Source organism: Phaethon aethereus (assembly GCF_964289735.1).
Source record: "Phaethon aethereus genome assembly, chromosome: 28".
Classification (NCBI taxonomy): domain Eukaryota; kingdom Metazoa; phylum Chordata; class Aves; order Phaethontiformes; family Phaethontidae; genus Phaethon; species Phaethon aethereus.
The window spans coordinates 2130597-2151929 of NC_138604.1; the positions used below are offsets into that span (position 1 = coordinate 2130597).

General features: G+C 45.5%; 1 protein-coding gene across 1 annotated transcript; it reads left to right on the forward strand.

The window, feature by feature from the left end:
* Window positions 1-3: 3 nt before the first annotated feature.
* Window positions 4-20422, forward strand: COPA (COPI coat complex subunit alpha). The gene is made up of 33 exons (XM_082011481.1): window positions 4-50; window positions 224-337; window positions 813-886; window positions 1186-1266; window positions 1569-1645; window positions 2117-2226; window positions 6141-6250; window positions 6838-6937; window positions 7529-7664; window positions 8111-8193; window positions 8760-8910; window positions 9339-9405; window positions 9509-9584; window positions 11646-11728; window positions 12732-12871; window positions 13789-13874; window positions 14284-14422; window positions 14779-14941; window positions 15040-15186; window positions 15479-15668; window positions 15804-15899; window positions 16258-16346; window positions 16601-16724; window positions 17019-17108; window positions 17200-17309; window positions 17504-17581; window positions 17789-17857; window positions 18085-18221; window positions 18798-18984; window positions 19069-19179; window positions 19404-19565; window positions 19666-19860; window positions 20179-20422. Exons 1-33 carry the CDS (start codon window positions 11-13, stop codon window positions 20236-20238), a joined length of 3675 nt encoding a protein of 1224 aa, XP_081867607.1. The 5' UTR covers window positions 4-10; the 3' UTR covers window positions 20239-20422.
* The last annotated feature ends 911 nt before the right edge of the window (window positions 20423-21333 follow it).

The window sequence follows — 21333 nt, forward strand, 5'->3', positions numbered from 1 at the left end:
GTGGAGGGCGATGCTGACCAAGTTCGAGACTAAGTCTGCCCGAGTGAAAGGTAACGGTGGGGCCTGGGTCGTGCTGGGAGCCCCTGGGGATCCGGGGAGGCCGTGCCGGGAGCTACTGGCCGCCCCTGGGGTCCCTGCGCGGGGGGCGCGGACGGTTTCCTCAGGGCTGCTCCGGGCCTCTGGGCTCCCAGGTGTGCTGTCATGTCTCTCTGTGCCTCGGCAGGGCTCAGCTTTCACCCCAAGCGGCCATGGATCCTCACCAGCCTGCACAATGGTGTCATCCAGCTGTGGGATTATCGGATGTGCACCCTTATCGACAAATTCGATGAGCATGATGGTCAGTGTGTGGGGGGAAGGTGTTGGGATTCACTTGTGGAGGAAGACTGGGGTGCGAGAGGAGGAAGGGAGGCTCTGTTGAAGTGTTAGTGAAGCCTCTGCTTGCTTGATTTCAGAGCTTCTCAGTTCTAGCCTTGTGTTTCTTCATGGCCACTTTGCTGGCTCTGAACATTGCTTACACATGCATAAAGTGGGGTAGTAGTTTTGTTTCTGGTGTAAAAATGAACCTGTAAATACAGATCTGAAGGGCCTGGATGTTTTGTAATGGGTTATTGCAAGCATCTGGATGGAAAAGAGCGGGTTTGGGAATGGGCTCTCAGACTGTTACATGAATTTTTATTTTTACTTTGAAGTTGTTGATTTATCAATAGCAACAGGATTGAGAAGGAATGCAAATTGTAGTTTTTAAGCGGTATAAGGGACTGCTCCAGCTGTCAGCCATCTTGCTGTGTCCAACCTGCTCTTCCTATTTGTAGGACCCGTTCGAGGTATTGATTTCCACAAACAGCAGCCTCTCTTTGTTTCTGGAGGTGATGATTATAAAATAAAGGTAAAATTTTACCCCTTTGGTTCTTGTTCTCTAAAAGGCGTCATTTAGGGAAGGGAATGCGCAAAGAAACTGGTTAAAAGATGAGAAAGAGTGTGTGGGGGAGGGAAATCATGTTTGGGAATTGCGATGTTCTTGTTTCAGGTACATTAAAGTTAACTGAAGTCTCATTGTAACTTGCATTGTAAACACATTTTAAAATGGAAGAGAGAGGCTTGTAGGTGAACTGAAATGCGAGAATGCACACGAAATCTAGCGGGTGGTGGCACATACCATCACTGTTCTGCTTCTGTGTTGTGCAGGTCTGGAATTACAAATTGCGCCGTTGTCTCTTCACTCTGCTTGGGCACTTGGATTATATTCGCACTACGTTCTTCCACCATGTAAGCTCCTCTTGTACTTACCCCAGTGATGGATGCCTGTTCCCTTTGTGTATGAAAGGGAATCTGTCTTTCGCTTCCCTGGATGGGAATCTTTGCTAAAGAAATTGTGCTAGACTTGCTGGTATAAAGGCACTCCAGATATGGTGGCCTTCTGTAGAAGTGTAAGAGGCATAAACTCTGCCTACAGGATCTTAAATAAGATTTAAAAAGGGCCACTCCTGGGAGCAGTTGGAAAATACTGTGTGGGGAGGGAAAGTCTGGGGTGTGTATTATTTCATATACAGAATACTTTATCTTTTTAGGAATATCCCTGGATCTTGAGTGCTTCTGATGACCAGACCATTCGGGTTTGGAACTGGCAGTCCAGAACTTGTGTTTGGTAAAATCAGTGAATGCTTTAAAAAAATAACTGCACGGTTTGGGGGCGAGCTCTCTTTGTTTGTTGTTTTCGAGCGGAAACTGTGCTCAGCTGAAGGAATAGAACTGACAAAGAGAACTGATCAGTTATGAATATTTCCGTCAGTCTTGTCTTTTGCTTGTTTATTCTGATGCCACTAGACTTGTATTCATAAATTCACATGTTGTTTGGTTGAAAATTTTTTGAGGGTAAAATAATGTGTGCCAGTGCCAAAGCCTGTAAAGTTACTGATATCAGAAAGTCGGCCCTTGAAATGCTCTCTGTAAGAACAGACGTGCTCAGTGTTCTGTCATCTAACTCTTGAAGAGTAGCATTTAGTCCTGTATTCCTCATTGTACCTCCCGAGACTGAGCTTATTGCCTTTGGTGCAAATTGGAATCTGTATTAATATATCCTATGTTTAAATGGTATTTTCTGTCCTTTTTGTTGTAGTGTGCTGACAGGACACAACCACTATGTGATGTGTGCCCAGTTTCACCCCTCTGAGGACCTGGTAGTGTCAGCCAGCTTGGATCAGACTGTGCGCGTTTGGGATATTTCTGGTGAGCTGCCCAGATCAAGGGGGTACCCAGTGGCAAAGCCCACTTCAAAACTGCAATTGCTGAAAGCCAAGCGAGGCAGGAAAGAGTGGTTCAGATCTGAGAGCAGGAAGAGTAGCCTGTTGAATGAAGGAGCCTCAGGCAGAAAATTAAAAATTCTGTATTGATGGGGACGTGTTCCTCTCAGTTTCCATGAAGTCATAGGAAGTTGGCTGGAAGGGACTTCTGAGTGTCACCTAGTCCACCCTTTTACTTGAAGCCAGTCTTCTGCGACAGTAAATGAGGTGAGCTGTAGCTTTGTGCAGCCAAAAAAAACCTCTATAAAGACAGAGATTCTGCAATCTAATCTCCCAGCCTGATTTTATAGCCAATATAAGCAACAAATTGCTGTCAGGAGGGACATTATCAACTGATCAGCTTTGCAGATGTGCCAGACTTATAGGAGGATTTCAGAAATGTCTGGATCACCTTTATCCCCTTGAAAAACTTTTGGAGGCAGCAATAAATCATTTGTTCTGAGAGAAAGGTAAAAAGGGCCCTGTCTGGATTGCAGAAAGGGTAGGGTTTTAGTTTTCTGGGGTTTTTTTTGGTAGCCTAGTTGTGGGTGGTGACAGGAAGATGACATTATTAGGAATTCTTTCAGCTTTTTCAGTCTGCTTGTCGTTTCATAAAATGAAGCGTGGCCTAAAGATCAGAGCTGGAGTTGCAGGTCAAAAATCTGAAGTACATTGCTGATATCTTACCTATTTCTTAGTTATACCTAGGCCACAAAGTTGACTTAATGGAATGCAATATGATCCCTAAATGAAAAGCTAGAAATAAAGAAAATGTTAGATGGAGATAAGGGACTGGTGGGAGGCAGATGGGGGCTGTACTGGTGGTGTTGCAACATAAACTGTTCTAGAGACAGGCTTTGTCTGACCTGCTGCTCTCGCCATTGCAGTTTTGGTTGGGCACGCTGCGTTATTTGGAGTACACGCTCAGACATGGCCAGCTGTGTCAACAGTAGGGGCTGGGGACAGGATATCCTGGTTATTTAAAACCTGTCCCCCTCTCTCTACTGCCAGCATGGGGAGTTTAACAGCTATTCTGCCAGTAAGCTTTGCTGCTGCATTCTCCCACAAACACTCTCTCTCAGCAGAGTTCCAGCTGCCAAATTGGTTTGGAGATAATACAGACCTTTTTTTTCCTCAGCTGATATGTGATGAGGGGTTTTAGAGGCACGCTGAATTATTGACTCAGCTGTCGCTCCACTCAGACACGACACTGCAAGAATACTAGTGTGTGGAAAAACCTACAAAGACATGAGAAACAGGTTCAAAATCCAGTTCCACTCCCCAATTTTTCCTCAAAATGACTTGGGTCCTTAGCAGGATTCTGTTCTGGCTCTAGCAGTCTCCTGCGAAGTGTTATTTCCCTGCTTGGTCTGGTGTCTGTTGTGCACATAATCCTAGTCATAGAGAGCATCATTTGGTGTTGAGCTTTAACTCTATTTCTGAGAGCTGCTGTTAACTTGCAGCTTCTGCTGACATCAGTGGGAATTTTTTTCAGCAGTTCTTGGGATTATGAGCGCTGGTGCTTTGATGCCCTCAGTTAAATGAGTTTAAAGGTCACATTCCAAAATCTTCCTCACAAAACTGGAGGCATCCAGTTGGCACTCTCAGCAGAGAGTGTGATGGATGAGGAGCGTGACCCGGACTGGGCACCGGCACGTGAAGATGGCCCTGTTGTTTTGAATTCCTGTATAGTTAGTGCTCCTTGGTTTGAAACCTCCTGGTAGAGGATCTTCAATGCAAAAACCAAGTATGCTCAAGGTTAAAGGGTCTGTTTCCTGCTAATCTCCTGAGAGAGACTGTGTGAATGCAGTCAGAATAAGCTTGTTAATATACAAAATGCATGAACATTTGTGTTGTATTATTCACCTGTTCTGTGGAATGAAATCCTTGCTCATGAGGCTGATATTAACCTGCAGAAACTGAAGAATAGTCTTCTGGTTTTCTCTGTCTCTTTATATGTATTAACCCTCAAGGAGGGTGTTAGTGGTCTTACCCTGATCAACTCTTGTTTAACCTTACTTGTGGTTGGCAAATGTCGATGTCTGATGCTTGGCAGGAAATTTCCTTATTCTGGCAGGGCTCTGTTTAGTTGATCTGGATGACCAGTTTAAGTGAGGATCACTCGAGGGTTTGGGCTGGCAATGTTGAGAAGTTCTGGGATTGTGAGGACCTGAGCCAAGAGTCCCCGGATAGTGTCTGTAGACCTAGACTGCCCCTCCCTGAGCACCCTCAGTGGATGTATGTTGATGGCTGGCAAAAACTTTGGTACAACTTCAGCCTCCACTGCACTTCTCTAATTGCCCACTGAATGCGGATGGATTACAGGGACAGGAAGGAACCTGAGCCCAGCAAAGAAAGAGTCTGTACCCAAGAGCCCTCTTTAGTTTCCATTGAGGAAGAGAATAGAGCAAAAGAATTTGCGAAGGACCGTCTGTCGTCTTCTCTCCTAACTTGCAAGTTGTCATTCACAGTTAGCATGTTGCCTCTTTTCTCTAGTTATTTTAATACCTCTTCTCCTGAATGTTTGTGTGCATGTTGAGCTGAGTCTCCTTTTCAGTTTTTTTTTTTAACAGCTGTCCCCAGAATGCCTAATATCCGCTTTTCTGCTACAAGACCCTTTTCTGTCCCTGCTCCCTCCCCAGAGCAACACAGGAGGCTAGTGTGTTCTGTGAGTGTCCTGCCTTTCCTCTCGATTTGTGCAGTTACGCCAGAAATTTTCCACTTGTGTCCCAGTTCTGTTTCACTGGCTTGTCAAAGGCTCAAGTATTTTCTCTTCCAAAAGTCTTGTGTTTCTTCACTCATCTTACCTGAATTATGTATGTTTTATTCCTCCTTTCTGGGGTACTTTGTGTCAGCTTTGTAGAAGTACCTACTCAGCCATTCAAGTCCTTCCACTGTTACCCAGACCATCTGTATGTGTACCTCCACACGCTCAGCATTTGCGCTTTGCTGTGAGACACTGCTTAATGTGTTGGTTTCATCCAGAGAGGTTGTTGAGATATTGAGCTGTTAATTTGTGAGGAGTTTGGGAATCAGAATTGTAACAAGAAAATAATTTTTGTCTTCAGTATTGCTTCTTTTCTTCCTACACTTCCCTGTCTGTTGGTATCTATATCAGTGCAATTCTGCTTTTATCCTAGACAGTTTTTTCTTATCCTTGATAAATTTCATGATAGCATCCTTGGGCCAAGTGCTTTCAAATGGAAAAGCAGATTTTCTAAGTTTTGTTTTAGACTGTTATATGTACATTCTTTTCCCTGTGCACTGTTGGAGGAGAAGCTTTTTTCGATTCTCAGTTTCTCTACTGTATTCTACTGGGTTTTAATGAAGGATAGCAGACATAGGTCTGTTCCAAACTTCCAAACATAAGTCTGGATTACTTAAGTTTTCAGAATTGGGACCAGGCTGTATTTCATACAGTTTTAGCTCCTGAAAATATTTGGTGTCCAGGCAGATTGTCCAAATCCGTAACCAAGAGGTCATCAAAGTGGCATGGGTGAAAGTCCCCTGAAAGGTGCAAGCTCAGATTAGCAAAGGGGTAAGAGAGGGAGAAATCGGAATGCGTCCGTCCTTCATTGCTGAGGTGCTGCTGTCTGTGTCCCAGTGAGCTGAGGTGTGCGTCGTATGATTTGCTGCATTGCAGACTTTCCTTTTGGTATGTCTAATCTGAGCTTGCGCTTTTGGAGGAAGTGGAAGAGAGTCTTGGATGTTTCTCGCCCTCTTTCAAGTTCCCAATTTCCACTTGAAGATGTGTGTAAACAGCACAGGAGAGAGCTCAACTTGTTGAATTAGAAATGTTATTTTGATAATATAATTTTTACTTCCTCCACCCCTGCTTCTCCTTCCTCTTTGTTCCACAAGGCCTAAGGAAGAAGAACCTGTCCCCTGGAGCTGTGGAATCGGATGTCAGGGGAATAACTGGGGTGGATTTGTTTGGGACGACAGATGCGGTTGTGAAGCACGTTCTTGAGGTACAGTGTCAATGTGTGTGCAGTGCAGCCTTTTCAGATTTATTTAATGAAATCTGTGACACAAATGATCCTCTAGAAGCCCAGAAGAATAGCAGAGGAAAAAAAGAGTTGAAACACTTGGCTCTATAGAGCTCTATGCCCGTGTAGATTATGGCATTACTTTTTTGGAGTTTAAAATCTGAGATCTGGAGGTGTTTGCACTGTAGCCAAACAGATACGGTTTTCTCTGTACAACCAAAAGCTCAGTTAAATAGCAGATGTTATTACCTTGTGTTACTGGAAGCAACAGAGGAGATTATGGTAGAGACAGCCTTCTAGTAATGGCTTGTTAAAGCTAGGAGGTGGTGCTGCTCTGCTGCTGAGCCTTAGCTTTGCTCTGGTGGTGAAGAACAGTATCTGCAAAGCTTATTATTGCAGGCATCTATAATCTTACTATCTGTAAGCATTCGGTATGAGCAGCATGGTGTATAAAAATAGTAAAAGCTGTGTCTTGGCCAACCTGTCTGCAGTCTCTGTTTGCTTCGTCCTTTCTTTGCTCATTCCATTCATCAAATTGCTTCAAGTAACTGTTTTGTTTTTGCTTGTAGGGCCATGATCGTGGGGTGAACTGGGCTGCCTTCCACCCTACAATGCCACTTATTGTGTCGGGAGCTGATGATCGGCAAGTGAAGATCTGGCGGATGAATGGTAAGAGGATTCTCCAGGGGGAGTCCACAGGGAGAAGGGGGTTAAGAGTTGAAATTTATGTTTGAACATCTGTAGGCAGAACCTGGAGGTAGTTTACACTTTGCAGACATGTCTGTATGATAAAGCAGTAAATAATCCGAAGCAGCATTGGCTTTTGCAATTTGAGGAGAGCGCAGTTCTCTAGCAAACACTTCTGGCTTCTTTTGATTAGCACACACTGCTGAGCAGAAGCTTGTAGGAGTAGAAAAACTTGACTCTGAATTTTTTTGAGTGTGCACTGATGGAATAAGAAAGGGGGATGATTTGAGAGGCAGAAGCCCTCCATCAGGAATGGTTGTGCTTTTGTCAGCTCAGTCCAGCTGAACTATAGATAGTTCTTAGCACCTCTTTAGTAGTCTGGCTTATCTGTTTCTCTTAGGTGGGCTGTGCTAGTGGTTAGAGGGAGGTCATAACTGTAAATTGCAAAGAATGGTGTAGTAACTAGTGGCCAATGCAGTTTGCTTTATAATAAAGCACATGCTGGGCTTCTGCTATGGCAGGGCTTAACCCGTTTAAACATTCTTTTTCTCATTCTTTTCCACTTCTGGTTAGAATCGAAGGCCTGGGAGGTTGATACTTGCCGGGGGCATTACAACAACGTCTCGTGTGCTGTCTTTCACCCGCGGCAGGAACTGATCCTCAGCAATTCGGAAGACAAGAGCATCCGTGTCTGGGATATGTCTAAGCGGTTAGTGCTTGTCAGGCATCTGACTCAGTCTTATTATGAAAGTTTTTACAGATATGGAAGACCTACAGTTATTCTTAGAGAAAGTGAACACTAGCAGTTCTTAAAACAACAATGCTAGTGTTTGATAATTCATGAGTGTGTAGGCATGTTTTTCATATTTTCTGTCCCTTTGAGACACACGTTAAGAGCAAGGCTTGTAATTGTCTGAAAGCAAGTGGAAGAGGTCTGACTCGTCTAGTGATATTGCTGCTGAAAATGTTAAATGAGAATATATCATTTGACAGGAGGCTTTGAATACAGTGTTCTGAAGTCTCAGTGGACTCCTCATGCTGAATGTTAGAGATGATCTGTATGGCAAAGCTTAGGATCTTCATTTTGGGAATTGAAGTTTACACCAAGGTTTCCAGTTTGTTTATATTCCTTATTCCTTCTGTTGCACATTTAAGCACGGGTGTCCAGACCTTTCGGCGTGATCATGATCGCTTTTGGGTATTGGCTGCTCATCCCAACCTCAACCTCTTTGCTGCAGGTAAAAAAAGCTCCTACTCAGTGTCTGACAACAGGTTGCTGTGAAGAGAAAATGTATTCCATATAGGAAATCCACATAGGATTTGCTTTTCTTTAGCACGCTTTGCAGAACACGCTGACTTGCAGGTGCCTTTATTAAATGTATCATAGGAAAAAGATCCTTATTTAGTGGAACACAATCTCATTGTATCAGCTGCAGTTCAAAGCTAGAATGAGAGGGCCTCTGCATACACTAGCCAGATGCTCTAAGGCTAAGAAGGGATGGGATAGGTCCTAGGGGAATCCATGCTGGACTATTAACACTTAAATGCATGACAGCGAGGTGAAGCATTTCTAGAAGAGTGTCAGATCTTATATTTATTGGGAGAACTAAAAGGGGGTGGGCACTTAGGAAAGAAGTGGAAACATTTAATTCAGTCAGGCTGAGGAGTAGCAGACGTGGCTGGCAGTCGTTGGTTATGCTTTTGGTTGGCTCTTGGTTTGAAGGGCTTGGTAGTGTCATCATCATAATAAGAAAAACCAGAGGATTTAATTCACATGTTTGAATTCTTGTGTGCCTTTTCTCAGGCCATGACGGTGGCATGATTGTGTTCAAACTGGAGCGTGAGCGGCCTGCTTATGCTGTGCATGGGAACATGCTGTATTATGTGAAGGACCGTTTCCTCCGCCAGCTTGATTTCAACAGTTCAAAAGATGTTGCTGTCATGCAGCTGCGAAGGTAGGAGATGAGGGCTCATCTTGTAACCAGAGGTGTTGCCAGTATCCTGAATCCTTTGTGAGTGTCTCACAGATAAGTCGTGTTGTTCTATTCACATACCTCAGTTTCAACTGCCTTTTCTGTCAGATGAACTTACAAAGCCTACAAGAAGTTTTTTATATCAATTTTTATCTGTGTATAGGTACAATTTTTTTTTTTTTTAACAAGTTTGAAGTAATTTCAAACTGGAATGCTAGCTCTTTCATTTGTGAAATGCTGACATTCTCACAGTGTTTCCAAGTGGTTTTGATTCAAGAAATTCATCAAAACCGAGCTTTTCTGGTACTCGGTGTGTTTCAGAAAATGAAGAGCGTTTATCGGAAGATGACTTTGGTAGAAATAATCTTGGTCCACTCTAACTTTCTCTTTTCTTCCTGACTCTTTTTCAGTGGTTCCAAGTTCCCTGTGTTCAACATGTCATACAACCCAGCTGAGAATGCTGTCCTTCTCTGCACAGTAAGTCAGTTTTGCTGCATAATGTGCTAAAGAACTTTCCACGAGTCTATGAATGTCGGTTCTGTGAAATCGTATCTCAAAATGGGTTTTTCCTTCTCTGCAGAGAGCCAGCAACTTAGAGAACAGTACTTATGACCTATACACCATTCCCAAGGATGCAGACTCCCAGAACCCGGACGGTAGGCATTTTTTATGTCACATTAATCCCTGTGAGTGTTTATTACTGTGTAGCTGTCCCCTCCTCCACTCTCGAACTGTGTGTGTTTTATATATAAAAAAAGCTTCATTTCTCTAAGCCTCTCTTGTTGGACTCTTTCTCCATGTTTCCCAATGCCCCTGCAGCACACATCATTTGGCAGGCTTCCTGCTCACTATATCACACTACACTGACTTGAAAAATTCATGTTCATCCCAAACTTTTACTGCTACAAATATATATTTTATAATTTTGTTATTAGAAACTTTCCATTTTCCCTTTCGACACAGCAGGCAGCCTTCCTGGCTTGTCAGCAGAGATGGATTTTAACCAGACATCTTTTGTTCTAGGAGGTTTTATACTCTGAGAAGTGGCTGTAAAAGTGACAGTGCCAGGCTGCCAGTAGTCATTCTTCCTCTCGGCAAATTCCAGATCAGTTTTGTGCAATTTACAAGTCAAAACATGATTTAGGGAAAAAAAAAAAATTCTTTCTCCTAACTATGAATTCCATTTGGGACCTGAAACTCCAGCTGGTTCCTCCTGCCTCTGTCATCACGGCAGTAAAGATTTTGAAATGAGTGGGAGTGATGAATGAGTTAGACTGGAATCCAGCTCGCTTGTTCATAGATTTATTGATTTCTGCAGGTCTAATGAAGGGAGGATTTCTTTGCTGAGTACAGTCAGCAGGTGTATCTGGAGAGAGAAGGAGAAAGGGAGCTTTTTAGTAACTTTATATTGATTAAATGTTACTGAATAGATTTCAAATATTCAGTTTGATTGAGACGTTCAAAGCTGACATGCTGGGGACGCCCAGCTTATGACCCTTTAAATTAGGAAAGGCGTTACTCTTTCAGAGGAAGAAATGTCTAGGCCTCATGGAAACCATGCACTTTTAATAAATTTTCAAGAATAGCATAAAGTTCTACTGGTTGGTAAGTATCTTCTCCAAGAAGCTGCTATATACTCAACCTTCTGATGGTCTCACAGGACTGTAGGTATTTAATATGTGCCTTGGAGTTGTCATGCTCATGTCCTTCAGCTTATTTACCTGACCTACAGGGGAAGCTAAGCTTTCTTACCACTCTTTAACAGTCTTCTGGGTAATATATTTCAATCATTTTCTGCCTGATCTACAGTCAATGTTAAAGTCTTAAAGCTAGTAAAAATGCTGAGTTGTGGAGATTCGGAAAAGCGGGTGAAGTTGCCATCAGAAACCCAACGCAGAGCTGGGAATTGAGTTCAATCAAGTCTTTCCTGTGTTGGGTAGTAAACAAGGGCTGAGGCAGTCAGGTTTAAGTCACCATTTGTTAGGGCGTAGGTCTGCCACAAATGGCACTATATTTGGTGAAATAGCACTTGGTCTAGCGTGTGAGTCTCCAAAAACGCTCGTGTTGAGCAGCAGGACTGGTGAGAACAGGGGCTGAGAACTAAAGAAAATTTTATTTTACCAAAACAGCAGCAGCTCTCCACCTCACTTCTCCGTTCCCTTCCGCTGCTGCAAAAAGCCTTCTCCACATCTGAAGCGCATCCTGCGGCACTGTTCTTTCTGTGCTGTCTGACGTGCAGAGTGCTGTGTTTGTATTAGCATTTTAAAACTGGGAGAACAGCTGCGCACTGGGGAGAGCGCAGCCTTTCTCCTCCAGCTCGTTATATCAGTTTGCAGGGGGGAGAGGGAGAGAGGGGGGCTTACATTGAAGCCGGGACCCTCGCTGCTCCGTTCGTTTGGCCAGCAAGGCTCTGCTCGTTAGCTTGACAGACGGTGCTGTCGCCCGGGATGGCCTGCTTCAGTGCCAAGCAGTGGCGTTGGCGGTACAGACAGCCACTTGTCTTGTGCCTTGGCTGGAGAGAAGGGCTGGCGCTGGCCACGCTGAGATCTGAAAGGACATCGGGGGAGGAAATGAGTCTTCTGCATAGCCTCAGGTTAAACATGAATTAGTAGGAAGCGGCTACAACAGCCAAGATGGGATCAAACAAGACTGAATAATGTGTTGCTGTAAGAGCCTGCCAGAGGTTTTATTCACTGCCTATGTTCTGCTCTCCCTAGCCCCTGAAGGAAAGCGTTCCTCCGGGCTAACAGCTGTGTGGGTAGCTCGTAACCGCTTTGCAGTCCTGGATCGCATGCACTCGGTAAGGGGACAAGCTTAATAGGGGCATCTTTTTAACGGGGTATGTTGTCATTTGTAAGCATGCAGATGGAAAGCGGGGAGATTGGCTTCACAGAATTATTGGAGATCCAAGAAGACTGGCAAAGCATTGTCAGCAGAGAGCGGGCTGCACACATACATGAAGAAATATAGTACAGTGAAAACGTAATGAGTTGAAGTATTATTAAACTTCATTGACAGTAAATCTTAGCTCAGTTGCTGGAAACCTGCTGCAGCAGGTGAGTTCAGGAATAAAAGCTGACCAGAACAGGACTATGAAGCCACCCAGGTCACTTTCGTAGCATGAAATTAATGGGGAAGTGGTGAAAATACAGGTTAGATTTTTAATAAAGCTCTTTGCTCTTACTTGTGGAGTGCAGTAGGAGAAAGAAGGAGGAAAGACAGTCATGGAAAGTTTTCCCTGCTTGAATTTACTTGATGTGAAGGGGAAGAAAAGTCTCTTTGCCCCATGCAGGATATTGTATTTTTTCTTTTTTTTTCCTTTTTTTTTTTTTTTTTTTTTCCCTTAATTCAGGATGGTTTTTGGCTTAGTCAATTCAAGTTTATTTCATGCTTATTCTGTTACTCCTCCCTGCCTTCCCCGTCTCCACTTGCTGTTCTCCACTCTCAGCTTCCTGATTTCCTTTTTCTATCTACGCTATGTTCTCTCTCACTTTTCCTTAATATTTACTTTGTTCATATACTCATTGTAGAGAGGGCTTGCACGCTGTATTAGCCAGCTAGTAATGATAGCAGTGGGGCTGAAAAGAAAGGATACGCTGTGTCTGCACCCTGGCAAACTTGTGGTTGGGTTTTCTAGCAGGGTAGAGTCTGATCCTACTTCAAGAAAGGCTGCAGATCTTATTTTGGCCTCTTGTCAGGGAGGTTCAGCTATACAACAATTCTGAGTTAAAATAATCCTGAATTTCTTTGTAGAATCGTCCTAACTGTCCTGTGCTATTACGTTTCCTCTTGTCAAATGGCAGATCCTCATCAAAAACCTGAAGAATGAGATCACGAAGAAGGTGCAGGTGCCGAACTGTGATGAGATTTTCTATGCTGGCACAGGGAACCTGTTACTGAGAGATGCAGACTCCATCACCCTCTTTGACGTGCAGCAGAAGCGGTAAGATCCAGTCTGCTGGGAGAAGCTTTAATATTGTAATCCTGCTGGCGTATGCCCTCTGGGGACAAGTAATAGCTATTAATGCACTCCAGAATTTAGCATCAGCTGCAGGCTGCGTCAGACTGATCCAAACCACGGCTAACAACTGTTACGAAGAGCAGAGTGTAAACATAGCCAAGGTGCAATTTATGCTGCAGGCATCGTGCCATTGATCACAGGGAGATGTGTGCCATATCCTTGTAAATCCTGTGACTACAGAATTGGGTGCTATAAAAGTGGAGAGAAATCAAAAAACCCTAACTCAATCAAGCTAAGCTTGCCTGATGTCTTGTCCCTCAGGTTTTATATCTGCTCGGAATGCTCTTGGCAGTATGTTTGTGCTGGTGTACATGTTGCTAGCCGCAAAGAAACAGGCAAGGAGTTGGTGCTTCTGGCCATCTTTGTAGGCTTGAGGAGGTTCTGGATTATGTGCAGATAGATACGGTTTATGTTTATTGCTTATGTCCCAGAACTTGCCTCATTTCCTTAATTTGTATGCCTTTGTCTTTCTAGTGTTGTTGGGAAAGTTACAAGTAAATTGAAGAACACAAATGCTGCTTGGAAATACCTTATTTCCCTCGTTCTGTTGAATCTATCCCTAAAACGCCTCAGAAATCTAGGTTTTGAAGTCAGTTGTCACGCACGCTTGTTATTGTAGAGGTATGGAGAGAGGTTTGTTTTGCTGTACTGGACTGCAGAGAACACTCAGTTCTGCCTCATGATTTTATAGCTCCAGAATGGCAAAAAGGGGCTTCAGAGCATCTGCAAATTGTGTTCAGGCTGTTGGGCACTGGCAGTTATCATGCAGAGCTTGGTCGTAGAGCTTGCTGTGGAGGAGTACTGTTCAAATCTCTGATGCCAGTGCTGTCCTTTCCCAGAACTCTGGCCTCAGTGAAAATCTCCAAGGTGAAATATGTCATCTGGTCGGCTGACATGTCCCATGTAGCTCTGCTGGCTAAGCACGGTAAGTGGTGGGGCGCGCAGTGTTTCACCTGGATCCTAGCGCCTTCCTTGGTTGGGAGCAGAGTCCCTGCTAGCGTGGCCTGCTAGAGAAACCATTCTGTGCCATGGCTAGCAGTGAAGGTGCAGCTGAAGACGTTCACAGTGTGAGCCCTGCCACTTTATCTCTTCAGCAAAACCTTTCTGTAAGCTTTTAAAACAGAGGGCTTCTTGTATAAAATGATCCAGCTAATCCCTTTCATAAAACAAAGGCAGATGGTGACAATTTAGTTGTGGTTGTCATCATCTCCTTAGTGTCTGACACTCTGAATACAGTTCCTGTTGCTGGGACTATGGAAGAGAGAAGCCATCATTCAGAGGCACATAGGAGTAGAAGGTTCCCTAGCCTTACTTCTTTTGGCTTACTTTTCCAGCCATCATGATCTGCAACAGAAAGCTGGAGTCACTGTGTAACATCCATGAAAACATCCGTGTCAAGAGCGGTGCCTGGGATGAAAGTGGTGTTTTCATCTATACCACCAGCAATCACATCAAATATGCTGTCACCACAGGGTGAGTCTGGGAGTCGTGCACTGAGTCGTTGAACTGGCAGGCCTTGTGCAGGCTACCATGGGTGTTTTGTCTTCGGCAGGCACCAAAGCTGCTGCTTGTGAAAGAGCACTTTTATTACAGCATGGGTGTACCCAAAGACAGCTAGATCTAAATACTCGTATTTGGTTGCTTACCCTGTGCACTGGTATTTTATTGCTGGGCTGGATGGCTGCAGTGGTCATCTGACTGGTGCTTGCTTTTATAATCCAGGCTAAAATAAAATACAGAGTGTTGAGCCTTCTTTGAGGCAGGGAATGTAGTTGTACAGATGTGTTCTGTTGGCATGCATGTCACGTGCGTGCCGTGTGTTGGCACAGGGATCACGGAATTATCCGCACCCTGGACCTGCCTATCTATGTTACCCGTGTGAAGGGGAACAATGTGTACTGCCTGGACAGAGAGTGCCGCCCCAGAGTCCTCACCATTGATCCCACAGAATTCAAATTCAAGCTGGCATTGATCAACAGAAAGTACGATGAGGTGAGGAGACGTGAGAAACCCCGCACTCTTCCTTGACCTATATCCGAGTATAAAGGGAAGTTGTTGACAGCTTTAATGCCTGGGCCTTTTCTTTGCAGGTGCTGCACATGGTGAGGAATGCTAAGCTTGTGGGCCAGTCCATCATTGCCTACCTGCAGAAAAAGGGCTACCCAGAGGTGGCCCTGCACTTTGTCAAGGATGAGAAGACCCGTTTCAGCCTGGCACTGGAGTGTGGCAACATTGAGGTGAGGTGGCAGGTGATGCTGTGAGAAAGGCATGTCCCTGGGGCATCGCTTGCAAACCTTACTTTTTGCTGCAAGGAGGAGGAGTATTGGGAAGAAGTAGTAGTATTACTTGGGAGCGATAGAATTGAGGGTCATGGCAGCCTTACTAAGGTGCAGGCCTTCATCTGGGGGCACGATTTAGTGCTGTGATCCTTGTAGTCCTGTGCTTTCCATCACGGGCATTACCAACAGAAGCCTGCAGAGAAAACTGCTTTCTGCAAAGCCTGTGTAACCGTGTCAATTCTCTTGTTAGATTGCTCTGGAAGCAGCCAAAGCTCTGGATGACAAGAATTGCTGGGAGAAACTGGGAGAAGTGGCATTGTTGCAGGGAAATCACCAGATTGTGGAGATGTGCTACCAGCGCACCAAGAACTTTGATAGGCTCTCCTTCCTCTATCTCATCACTGGCAATCTGGAGAAGCTTCGGAAGATGATGAAGATAGGTGAGTGCCAGGGTGGTGGCAAAGAAGAATGAGATAAGAGGATCTGAGTGTCATTACCAGAGGGAATTAGTGGCATCACAGTGGAGGCTGAGAATAGCAAAGCTATCGTGACTTTTTTTTTTTCTTTTGGTTTAGCTGAGATCCGTAAAGATATGAGTGGCCACTACCAGAATGCCTTGTATCTAGGAGATGTGGCAGAGAGAGTGAGGATCCTGAAGAACTGTGGGCAAAGTGAGTAATATCAGACTAAGATATGTCCCTGTGGGCTGGGGAGAAGCTGGAGAGGTTGTTGGGATGAGCAGTAATTTTTGGAGGCAGATCAGCATAATGCCTTACCTGAGAAACTGAATTAGGTGAGCAGAAAGTAACCCTGGACACCTGAATCAACTGTAGAGCATATTCAAACGGCCAGTCGTTGCCTGCACATTCTAGTCCCAAATCCAGTGGCACCCCTAAAGGTGTGATTCTACACCTTGGGATGCTCTTAATCTTTCCTTTGTGACAGCGTGGCCGTGTGTGCTGGTGTGTGAAGTTTTCTTTCTCTAGGCAGTGAAGAACACGCTCTCACGTTAGTTGTATCTCATTGCAGAGTCCCTGGCCTATCTCACGGCTGCAACTCATGGTCTGGATGAAGAAGCTGAAAACCTGAAGGAAACGTTTGATCCGGAAAAGGAAACGGTTAGCAAACTGACTAATGCTTCCTACTTCATTACAAGAGCTCTAGAGTTTGGGAGGAAGGCGATGGTGGGATCTGGTGTTAGTGTGACTGGCTTAGGCAGCTCCCTTCTGGAGCTGGGAGGGAAGGGGAAGAACCATCTCCATTCCAGTCACTGCTTATAAGGCTTGAGACTGTGCTGCTTGGAGGCAGGTAGGCCAAAGAATGGGATTTTCCATATGTGGCCTTTAACTGTTTTCTGCTCCTCTCTGCTCAGATTCCAGACATTGATCACAATGCAAAGCTGCTGCAGCCTCCTGCTCCTGTCATGCCTCTGGATACCAACTGGCCATTGCTGACTGTCTCCAAGGGGTTCTTTGAAGGAACAATTGTTAGCAAAGGTATTGCTTTGTACTTGGAAAGTTGCATTAAACTGGGATATGCAGAATGGGGATACTTGTCTCTGTGGCTCCTGAACTGTTGCTATTAACGTCAGATTTGTTGTGTGTTACTAGCAGAGGTTGGAATCCAGCTTGGCATTTACACTGTCTTTGGCAAATCTCTCAAATCTTTGGCCTTTTAGCACAAGATGGGAGTTGGCAATTGGAGGGCAAGGTGTTGGCCTAATGTAATTCTTTGCTTAACACCTGACGCACTCAGAAATGAGTAAATGAAGGATCCTACCCTTTTTGTAGGCAAAGGGGGTGCCTTGGCTGCTGATATTGATATCGACACTGTTGGCACTGAAGGCTGGGGAGAAGATGCAGAGTTGCAGCTGGATGAAGGTGGGTGAATCCAAGAGTTTTGCTTGCGGAATTGTAAGTGTGAGTCTGTGTAAAGATCTCTGACTATTTCCCCCCTGCCTCCTCCATGCAGATGGTTTTGTGGATGCTGGAGAAGGCTTTGGAGAGGAAGGTCTAGGTAAAGGACAGGAAGAAGGAGGCGGATGGGAAGTTGAAGAAGATTTGGATCTTCCCCCTGAACTGGTAGGAGGCTTCTGGGAGGCTTATTAAGTAGCCCAGTTGTAGTTACTTGGGAAGGCAATGACAGCTCGTGGTGGTGGTGGTGGAAATATGTTCCGGGCTTCTTCAGAGTCTTGGTCACCACAGCTGTGGCCAGCTCTGATTTCATCTGGGTGCTGGAAACTTCCACACTAATCACTGCTCTGTGTGTTCCCTAGGATGTTCCTGCTGGTCCAGCAGGAGCAGTGGAGGACGGATTCTTTGTGCCACCCACCAAGGGCACCAGCCCAGCTCAGGTAATGGCACAAGTCTTTGATTGTCTTTCTCAGAAACTTTCTACTTCGGTGCTTCTTTTTTTGGGTTCAGTCCTTCTTGTTAGCACTCATCTTTGAGCACGACATAGGAACTTTGTTAAGGGGAGCTTAGGGGTGATGAGGGTAGGTAAGACAACTGTGTGCATATGCACAATTCCTCTTGTATACGTTTCCCTTCTGTTCTTGTAGGTGTGGTGTAACAATTCTCAGCTTCCTGTTGACCACATTCTGGCAGGCTCCTTTGAGACAGCAATGAGAGTAAGTTTTCCCCTGCCGTTTCTGTGGAAAAGATTGTGCCCTTGTCCCCATGTATTTTTGTGTCTGATCCAGTCTGAAGCTTCGTTTTGTGTCCTTTTGTGAATCGTTCTGTGCATTGTTTTCTCTGGGCATAAAACAAGAGGTGCTTGTGAGCTTGACTGATATCTCTGCGGCCTTTGTACAGCCCTGGACAGCTTTCACTCAGTAGATCAATGTGTCTCTCTCAGCTCCTCCATGACCAGGTAGGAGTAACAAACTTTGGACCCTACAAGCAGCTGTTCCTGCAGACCTATGCCCGTGGCCGTACGACCTACCAAGCCCTGCCATGTCTCCCTGCCATGTATGGATATCCACATCGCAACTGGTAAGCAATCTGGTTAGCTGCTTTTCTGTGCTTTCCCGTATGCCATATACCTCCCAGGCTCCTTGTCAGTTGTTAGCCAGAAAGGTCTCCCTCTGTTGTGAAGGGAGGAGCCTTCCTCTTTGCTCGATATAAACAGGGGGCATTCTGTGTTTAGTGGGATTTTTCTGCTGCCTGCTGTTAGATGTAAAGATGTTAAAAGAACTGCTTTCATTTTTTTTAGAGACTAAAACCAAGGTGGAGGCAGTTGGGATGCTGTGTTTTCTAGCACTAATGCTTTGTCTCTGACAAAGCTGGTCCAAGGCATGTAGCGAACCACAGGTGTGTTTTTACCTGGAAGCCACTGTAGAAAAATGAGCCAGACTTCCCAGCCTGTGCTAAAGCAGAGAGAGCTGGGCATTGTGGGTGGCAGAATTATGGAAGCACAAGTGTGTTGTGCTAAGCTAATGGAAAAGAAAAACAGCGTGGCCCTAGGTCAAACATTTCTGACAAGTTGCAGTCGAGCTGACAATGTGTGTGTTCTTGCTGGCCTCTGCAGTGGTCCCGTTTGTACCCCCAACCCCTCTTTGGTGCCCCCAGGAAAGAAGCTGGCTTGAAAAATGCCCTCCCTGCCGTTGGACTGAAACTCAACGACCTGATCCAGCGCCTGCAGCTGTGCTATCAGCTCACTACGGCTGGCAAGTTTGAGGAGGCTGTGGAGAAGTTCCGTTCCATCTTGCTGAGCGTGCCCTTGCTGGTGGTGGACAACAAGCAGGAGATTGCTGAGGTGAGAGGCAGGCTCTTCTGTCCGTTGTCCGCATGCCTGTGGGGCAGGAGGCCGAATGCCTGACTCTGTCTCCCTCTCTGAAAGGCCCAGCAGCTGATAGCCATTTGCCGGGAGTATATTGTAGGACTCTCGATGGAGATTGAGCGGAAGAAGCTGCCCAAAGAGACTCTGGAGCAGCAGAAGCGAATCTGCGAGGTACAGAAACTCTGTGAACTACTTCACTATGAGGAAGATGAGGGGGAAGTAGCCTTTGGGTTTAAAAAGGCATTGGGAATCCTGAATTCTGCCATTTCCTCCTTTAAAGCAGATGTGGCAGTGATCACTTGGGAGGGGTTTCTTGCAGCATTTTCAGGGTATCTAGTTATTCATGCAGCTGGTAGTGATTGTATCCCCACTTTTCCTCCTTCTCCCTAATGCAGATGGCTGCCTATTTCACCCACTCCAACCTGCAGCCCGTCCACATGATCTTGGTGCTGCGTACTGCTCTCAACCTCTTCTTCAAACTCAAAAACTTCAAGACAGCTGCTACTTTTGCCCGTCGGCTGCTGGAGCTGGGTCCAAAGCCCGAGGTAGCCCAGCAGGTATGTCTGTGAGGTGCATGGGCAGAAATACCTGCTGTGGCAGACCCTATTTGGACTGCTTCCTAGCTGCCCCTCTGGTCAATATGGTTGCTTTTTGCAGACTCGCAAGATCTTGTCAGCGTGTGAGAAGAATCCCACTGACACCTACCAGCTCAACTACGACATGCACAACCCCTTTGACATCTGTGCCGCCTCTTACCGACCCATCTATCGTGGCAAACCTGTGGAGAAATGTCCGCTCAGCGGAGCTTGCTACTGCCCTGAGTTCCATGGGCAGATCTGCCGCGTCACTACGGTAAGGGAGTCTCAATGTCTGTTACCACTCCTAAGCTGTGATGTTTCCCTTGAGAATCCCCTCCAGTAGCTTCCCCCATGCTTGCTTCTAACTTGGTGTAGGTTTTGGGTCAAGTTGAATGTCGGAGGACTTGGCACGTGTGGTGGAACAGTTTGGGAATTGTGAAATACTGTGTAGTTTAAATGCTACCTTCAGGGACCAACATTGCAGCGATCAGCAGCATGCATTCTCGAGAACCGTCTAGGCTCTGAATGCTGCATATGGGCTTGGGCTGTTAAATTGCTTTTAAGCATTAATCATCTCCCTTTTACTCCTCAGGTGACAGAGATCGGCAAAGATGTCATCGGGCTGCGGATCAGCCCGCTCCAGTTCCGCTAGGGCATGTCTGTCCTGGGGAGGTGTGAGATCGGAGGGAAATGGTCTAATTTCACAGCATGGTGTGGAAACTTTCACCTCCCACCATTCCAGCTTTTAGTCTAGTCTCTTCACCTTAGTGAAGTGTCTTAGTGAAGCCTGTGCCGTGTCTTACCTGCTCTTCCCCACCCAGGAATGCTGTAGTGAGACTCTTAACTGCTCCCAAATCGTAGCAACTTCCACTTCTGTTTCCAGATCCGGCTGACGCGACGTTTCTGTGTACCATTGTCTCAAGGCAAATCTTTTCAGAGGTTAAGGGGTGGTTCTTGCTGAGCCCTGGTTACCACACAGTGCACTCTGTAGAAACTGCTGGAGAGGCAGGAACTGCCTCTTCCATCTTTTAGTGTTGGGCTCCTGAAAGAGGAGCTTGAAGACCCTGCTGCAGCCTGGACGGCAGGAAGAGCCGAGCCTGCTGCTCAGAGGAGTGTGGCACTGTCTGGATCTGGGGCCAGCGCAGAGCCTGTCCCTGCTCCTTCCCTCAGAAGTGGCAGGAGAGCAGCTCAGCGTGCAGGTGCTAGTGTTGACTTTTTGTTTTGTTGTCCTAACAACACTTCTCAAAATAATCAGCCTCTCTCATGAATAAAGTAAATTGACCATCTTGATCTTCCCATTTTGTAGCTCAGTTGGTCTTACTGACATAGAAGAGAGATTAGATTTAATTTCCTCTTTTCACCTTCTCCCCACTTCCTCTTTTGCACTCTTAAGCTGCCACCCTTAGAGGATTTTGAAGTTTCCACAAAATGGAGGCTGTAGTCCTGAAATAATACATCATGCCAGCAGGGGCTGCTTTTGCTAATTATTAGTGTGTAATTGCTGTTGCCAGTGCTCAAATTAATCTTATTGGTAATGCTCCTGGCTTTGCATTTATCTTGTGTAGTTGCACCCTTTAGTATTACCTTTCCCCCTGGTGCTTTAAAGGCTGAGGATCCCCAGAGCCAGGCAGGTTGTAGTTTCCAGCAGTGACAAAGGTGAGAACAGGCATGTTCTTGCATCAGGGGAGAACCAGAGGGTAGAACCTAGAGATCCCGCTCCCTCGTGACTGGACTACTTTCCTAGTGC